We start from the raw sequence: 6,911 nt of genomic DNA, 5'->3' as shown, positions 1-6,911 counted from the left end.
CTGACATAAGAGGAAACAAAGTTAACAGGCTTCCTGTGCTGTGGTCACATAGCTAGGTCCAAAACCTGGACCAGTCAGCACCACCAAGCCACTTGTCCTCACAGATCGATGTTGCCTATGCTGTAGAGAACGTAGTTAGTGCTGAGATGCTTGGTCTAAGTAAGAGAATAGATGAGGACTGTCAGAACCAACTTAATCTGCCTAGGGTTTTTTTCCCATAATAGTTCCAAACCTCAGCTTTATCTGTAAGACCACTTTTCACAATCCTCTGATTCTTCTCACGTAGCTCAGCAGCAGCTGTGTTAGGAGAGGCTCACAGAAAAGTGGACTTCCGTCTCCCACCTCACAAATGATTTGGACTTCCAGGTCTCATAGATGATAATGAAAGCCCAGAAGCAGCTGCTCTGCGAGAGCTGGAAGAAGAAACTGGCTATAAAGGTGATGTTGCTGAATGTTCTCCAGGTTTGTATTGCTTTCCAGGGGTGCACTGGGGACAAACTGTTAGCCAAGCAGATTCTTCTGTATATAAAAGGATTGATGCTTTGGGTGTTCTTTATGGGCAGAATTCAGATAACTTTTATTTCACCTAATTCACTGAAGAGAAATCCTAATTAGATTTGGGCACATAAATTTCCTGTCTCCTCCAAATGAGAGGAAGTTTGAACAGGAAGGCCCTGAAACTGGAGAAGAATTAGGAAATTGTGTTGCCTTCCAGAGTTTCTCACATCTGAGCTTTATTATATACACACCTTATGCACATGCTATGCTCCTTTAGAGGTTTTTTTCTTCATGTAGTAAAAGGATTTACAACATGTTAGTAGTACCATCTAACCCCTCAGACTTACCAAATGTTACTCAGGAACTCTGGGGAAAATTCCTACAGCATATACTGACTAGAATAAACTAGTTTTCCTGCATCAATTCTGTGTTAAAGAAATTATGAGACCAGTCTTCTTCCGAAGACATTTAAGTCATGAAACATGACATCTGACTGGTGTCTGTAAAGAATACCTGCTGCTTCTCTCCATAGCTACATGTATGGATCCAGGTTTGTCAAACTGTACCACACACATTGTGACAGTAACCATTAATGGAGATGAGGCTGAAAATGTAAGACCCAAGCCAAATCCAGGTAAGTGAGCTACGTTGAAGGTAGATGAACTCCATTAAATATTTTTTAACTTCTAAGTTACTAGATTGATTTTTGATTGGTCAAAAGAATAATTGTCTTTTGCAGAAGCTTCATTAGTACTCCTGGCTATTTTCATAATCTTGTGTATTTTAGCATTTTTCTTTTACCTCTTATTTGATTTTTATGGTTTCTTCATATAAAATGTTAAATTACACATTTCCATATTTTCTGTATGAAGCTAAATAGTAAACAGTGAAGAGCATCAAAATCACTGATTTCTGTCTTCATATTTATAGGAATGGCATAAGTAATTATTACAGAACAGTAGCTTAACTCTTCTTACTGAGTTCCATTATTTAGAAAAGCTTTTAATAAATTCTTTGCTCATTATTTCTTTGCAAGTTTGGAATTAGAAGCTTTAATGCCTCTCTCAGTTCCTCACCACTCCTTTAAACAAGGTGATCATACATACACCACAAGAAATCCTGTATGAGTGATATCCTCCATTTCCCATACTTTAGTTGTTCCTAAATGTTTTGGTATCCCATTGCAGCTTATTTTAAACTAGAGGCCTGGTGCATGAAATTCGTGCACGGGTGGGGGGCGGGTGTCCCTCAGCCCAGCCTGCACCCTCTCCAATCTGGGACTCCTCAAGGCATGTCTGACTGCCCATTTAGGCCCGATCCCTGTGGGACTAAATCAATAGAATTTAGAATCCCCACAGGGGTTTGGGCTTAAATGGGCAATCTGGCATCCCTCTCACAATCCAGGACTGCTGGCTCCCAACTGCTTGCCTGCCTGATTGCCCCTAACTGTCCTCCCCTGCAGGCCTGGGTCCCCCCCTGCCTGTCCTCCCCTGCAGGCCTGGGTCCCCCCCTGCCTGTCCTCCCCTGCAGGCCTGGGTCCCCCCCTGCCTGTCCTCCCCTGCAGGCCTGGGTCCCCCCCTGCCTGTCCTCCCCTGCAGGCCTGGGTCCCCCCCTGCCTGTCCTCCCCTGCAGGCCTGGGTCCCCCCCTGCCTGTCCTCCCCTGCAGGCCTGGGTCCCCCCCTGCCTGTCCTCCCCTGCAGGCCTGGGTCCCCCGCAACTGACCTCCCCTGCCGCCTGGTTGCCTCCAACTGCCTTCTCCTGCAGGCCTCGTCTCCCCCAACTGCCCTCCCCTGCAGGCCTGGGTCCCCCCCTGACTGTCCTCCCCTGCAGGCCATCTTGTGAACACATGGGGGTGGCCATCTTGTGTGTTGGAGTGGTGGTCAATTTGCATATTACCTCTTTATTATATAGGATGCTTGATTTTTAAAGTAGCAAACTGATGTGGCAATTACTCTCATAGGTATATACCTAATTATACTCCTAGAAATTGAAAGCAGGGGTTCAAACAGATAACGTGTACACCAATGTTTGTATAGCATCTCGTAGTACCCTAAAGGTTCCATTAACAGATGAATGGATAACAAAATGTGGTACACTCATATAATGGAATAACATTCAGCCACAAGAGAATAAAATGTGCGATACATGCTACAACTTGGATAAACCTTGGAAACATTGTGCCAAGTGAAAGAAGCCAGACTCAGAAGGGCAAATACAGTGTGACTGCATTAATATGAGATACCTGGAGTCAGTGCATTCATAGAGACAGAAAACAGAATAGAGATACAGGGATGGGGAAGTTAGTGTTTACTAGTAATGGGTACCAGGTTTCCATTTGGGATGATGAAAAAGTTCTGGAGATAGATAGTCCTGATGTTTGCACAACAATGTGAATCTATTTAAAACCACTAAATTATAACTTTAAAAATGATGAAAATGATAAATTTTGTGACCCAGGTTCCTATTATATTCTTACTAGAGGCCAGGTGCACAAATTCATGCACCAGTGGGGTTCCCTCTGCCTGACCTGCATGATCAGGCCAAAACCGGCTCCCCCAAGGGGTCCCGGATTGCGATTGCAAGAGGGTGCAGGCCAGGCCGAGGGACCCCACCAATGCACGATAGAGGCCGAGGAGGGACACCGGAGGTTGGCCAGCCAGGGAGGGCCATGGGATGGCTCCAGGGCGTCTCCAGCCCATCTTGCTCAGTCCTGATCAGTCGGACCCAGCAGCAAGCTAACCTACTGGTCAGAGCGTCTGCCCCCTGGTAGTCAGTGCACATCATAATGAGCACCTGGTCAATCAGTCGACTGCCCCTGGTGGTCAGTGCACGTCATAATGAGCAGTTGAGCGGCATTAGTATATCATTAGCATATTACTCTTTGATCGGTTGAATGGCCAACCAGACACTTAGCATATTAGGTTTTTATTATATAGAATAGACGTTTTATTTTCAAAGACCAATATGTTCTGAGTTAGCACTCATGCAGATTGCACTGATGTTAAGAAAAGATGGAAGGCCCTGGCTGGTGTGCTCAGTGGTTAGAGTGTCGGCCCAAGCATCTAGGTGGCAGGTTCCATCCCCTGCCTTGTTGGGGCACATGCTGGAGGCAACCAATCGATGTGTCTCTCTCACATCAATGTTTTACTCTTTCGCTCCTTTTCACTCTCTAAAGATCAATAGTAAAAATATCCTCAGGTGAGGATTAACAACAAAAAAAGGTGTAAGTGGGATGGGTGCAGTTTCCAGCATCTTAAGCAATTAGAAAATATTCTCCTTCCTCCCTTCCTCCCTCCCTCTAAAGTTGACAGGCAGCCACCATCCGCCTCCACCTTTCGTTTTGTCCAGGGACTGTTACTCTCAGATTCGCAGGTCCCATGCAAGCATGCATTTAACTTTCCTCTCAATCCCACTACTTCTGGCTCCTGGGCCAGAAAGCATGTTAGGCAGCCCTTCTGAGCACTTTATAGCCTTTATTATTTGTCTTGCACAAAAATCTTCCAATGTTTTACCACTCCAGGCCTTGCTAAAATTTTCTCCTTCTGTTTATTTTCAGGAGATGGAGGTATGTTATTCAACTCCCAGTGGCTGACAATGTATATGGCTCGATGTAGTGGTAATGGCTACAGGCATTTTGTGTTGTTCTGGTAGGCTCCCCTGTTCTTTAGCTTTGTTTTCACCTGCAGTTTGTTTGTTTAGAATTTGTGGAAGTGATTTCCTTACCGAAGAATGACCTGATGAAGAGACTTGAAGGTAAGCTTTCTTGAGATTATTTCCCAACTTTCTCCAGTTTCCCCCTCCCCATCCCCAGCAAAGGGGAACTAGATAGAATTATTTCTTTATATTCTTCCTCCTTAAAGTCAAAAACCTAGAAACTATTGTAAAACTGCAGTTGGCCAATAATAATTTTCCTTTCTGGTGGCATAAAATTTGAAAATAGAGCAAAATGTTCCATGTCAATGAAAGCTTTCAGCCAGGGGCTTTTTTCTCCTATAGAAGGGTCAAAATTATATTCCCGCTAATTAGCCCAAACTATTCTACACCTTAAAATCTTTAACCCATGACAATGCAGTGGCATAATTAGATGTCACTTAGCTGATTCTCAAATATGCTAGTATGTTAGCTGGTTCTTTGTGCAGGTATATGCTAAAGGAGAATTGAACAATATTCCTTCTATAAATATTGATATCTACTATATGCTAAGTGCAGTGTGCTGATATAATCAACCATACTAACTAGCAGGGTGACCCTTAGTAAATTATTGGTCATATGTTACATTGTGAAATTCCTAGCCAGCCCATCTGTTAGGGATTTTGTTAAAATAAATAAGGTTATATGGACAGATGTCCTTTGATGTATGTACATCAGGATATACTGTACTGTAGACATGACAGAGACCTTTTAAGAAGCTTCTCTATGCAGGCTGGGTAGGTGCCTATGCACTCATTTAATTTTTATTTCAAAAATTAATTCGAATCACTGTTTCACCTGAAGCTTTGAGAACAGTCTCTTTCTTCCTTAAGTACCAATGGCTTACAGTTTTATTTCTAATGTCGATGTTGCTTATTTGAAAAGTAAAGTAGGTCTTTCAAAAACTGCTGTGATTTCAGATTCCCAGAAAGTTTCCATTCCTACTTTGCTGTTTTAAAAACTAGACCTAAGGTAAAAGCCACCTCCAGATTCAAAGTCAAAATTAGAAATACTTGTACTGAAAAGACTCAGTCATTTATTAGGTATTTCCTCAGATAAAGCCGTGGCCATCAATTACAGGCAGAATTTAACTGACAGATCTGACTGGATTAGAGGCTCAAACATGTATTAGTTATGACTTTGAACAAGTTTCATAGCCTCTCTGAGCTTTTCTCATGTATGGAACAATAGACAGCCCCTGTGTCTGAGATGACATGAGTAAACGGGATAATGTTGACACACAGTGCTTAAATGTTATATGCTCTTTTATTATTTTTTTATATCAGAAAATTGTTTTTTAGATTCCTTCTTCCTTCCACCTAAGTTAACTTCCCTTCTGGCCTTAGAAGAGGGAGAAATAAAGAGCAAGAGAGGGAGGAAGGTAGAGGGTTATATAGAAGGGGGAAGGGTAAAAGAGCCAGTTTTCCTAGCTTTACTAGAATCGAAAGATAGTAATCAAATCATTTATCCATCACATTTGAGAAGTAGGAAGGAAGGTTTTTGAGTTCAGTTTGCTACAAGGAATAAGCTTTCAACACTTACCAAGCACCTGCATTCAGATGAGTAGGACATAAACCTGCCTCCAATGATTAAAATGTCTCAGCTTGTCCCTAAACAAGTGACTAAGAAAACAAGAGACAAATTTGAAGTCTGATAACCTCCATTAAGTTCTTTGTAATAAGATTCTGAGATCTCATTCTTGATAGAATTCTAATCCTATCATGCACACAGTTAACGTTACGTGCAAAATTATCTATCCCCTAGCGGCGGGAAAGACACACAAATGGATCTTCAATAACTGAGTATTCATAACTATATAGCTTCATAGTAGCAGAGTCCAATAGTGAGCTATAACTGAAAAAGTGAATCTATAAAGCTTTGCTATTTTAACACACAAAGTCATCATCTCTGATATGTATGCTCTTCTATCTTTATTCTTAATTTTTTGTTGTTCTTGTCCCAAGCTGGAATGTAACACTGCTTTTATATCCTTTATTCTTCCACTAGAGTAAGATCTTTGAAGGCAAAAAATGTCTTGTTCACCACTGTATTACCAGCATCTAGCATAGGGACTGGTATAGAGTAATTGCCTAGTAAATATTGAATGACAAGGGGGGTATTACCTTTCATTAACATCATTGTCTAACGTGTCTCCTTTGCTTCCTGTAGCACTGGTAACTGAAGAACATCTGACAGTGGATTCTAGGGTCTATTCCTATGCTCTGGCGCTGAAACATGCAAATACCAAGCCATTTGAAGTGCCCTTCCTGAAATTTTGAGGCCAGAGGAGAGTAGCCATGTTTTTGTTTTATAAACGAGGCCATAAGGTCTCCTTCACTGAGACTTTGTATTCAGCTAAGTTTGATGGAAATGTAAAATCACCTTTTTCATAAAATAAGAGCAACAAAAAATGCATGTGGTAGTATGGAATTATAATTATAGGTAGGCTATTGCCTTCATGTAAATGCTAAATGCAAATATGTTTAATCCATTTTTTTTAACTTCAGCTGTTATCTAACCTAATCCAAGAAATAGGGGTTAGAAGAGACCTGAATTCTAAATTAGGTCAACTACTCCTACCTCAAACTCCCAACATAAAATTCTATAGCCGATGGCCTACCTGATTTTGCTCAGTGTTTAGAGCATTGACCCTAGGACAGAAAGGTCACGGGTTCAATTCCTGTTAAGGCTGTACCTCAATTGCAGGCTCAATCTGATCCCTA

General features: G+C 41.8%; 1 protein-coding gene across 1 annotated transcript in view; it reads left to right on the top strand.

Annotated features, from left to right (window-relative positions):
- NUDT5 (nudix hydrolase 5) overlaps positions 1-6,603 on the top strand; it is a 37,073-nt gene extending 30,470 nt beyond the window's left edge. The window contains exons 5-9 of the mRNA XM_006776178.2: positions 355-462; positions 1,031-1,132; positions 4,055-4,063; positions 4,198-4,251; positions 6,358-6,603. Coding sequence (XP_006776241.1) covers positions 355-462; positions 1,031-1,132; positions 4,055-4,063; positions 4,198-4,251; positions 6,358-6,467 — 383 coding nt within the window. The 3' untranslated portion in view covers positions 6,468-6,603. The remainder of the gene's footprint in view (positions 1-354; positions 463-1,030; positions 1,133-4,054; positions 4,064-4,197; positions 4,252-6,357) is intronic.
- Positions 6,604-6,911: the final 308 nt, after the last annotated feature.

This window comes from Myotis davidii, unplaced genomic scaffold, assembly GCF_000327345.1.
Source record: "Myotis davidii unplaced genomic scaffold, ASM32734v1 scaffold749, whole genome shotgun sequence".
In the NCBI taxonomy this organism is placed as follows: domain Eukaryota; kingdom Metazoa; phylum Chordata; class Mammalia; order Chiroptera; family Vespertilionidae; genus Myotis; species Myotis davidii.
This window is presented reverse-complemented; position numbering and strand designations above follow the sequence as displayed.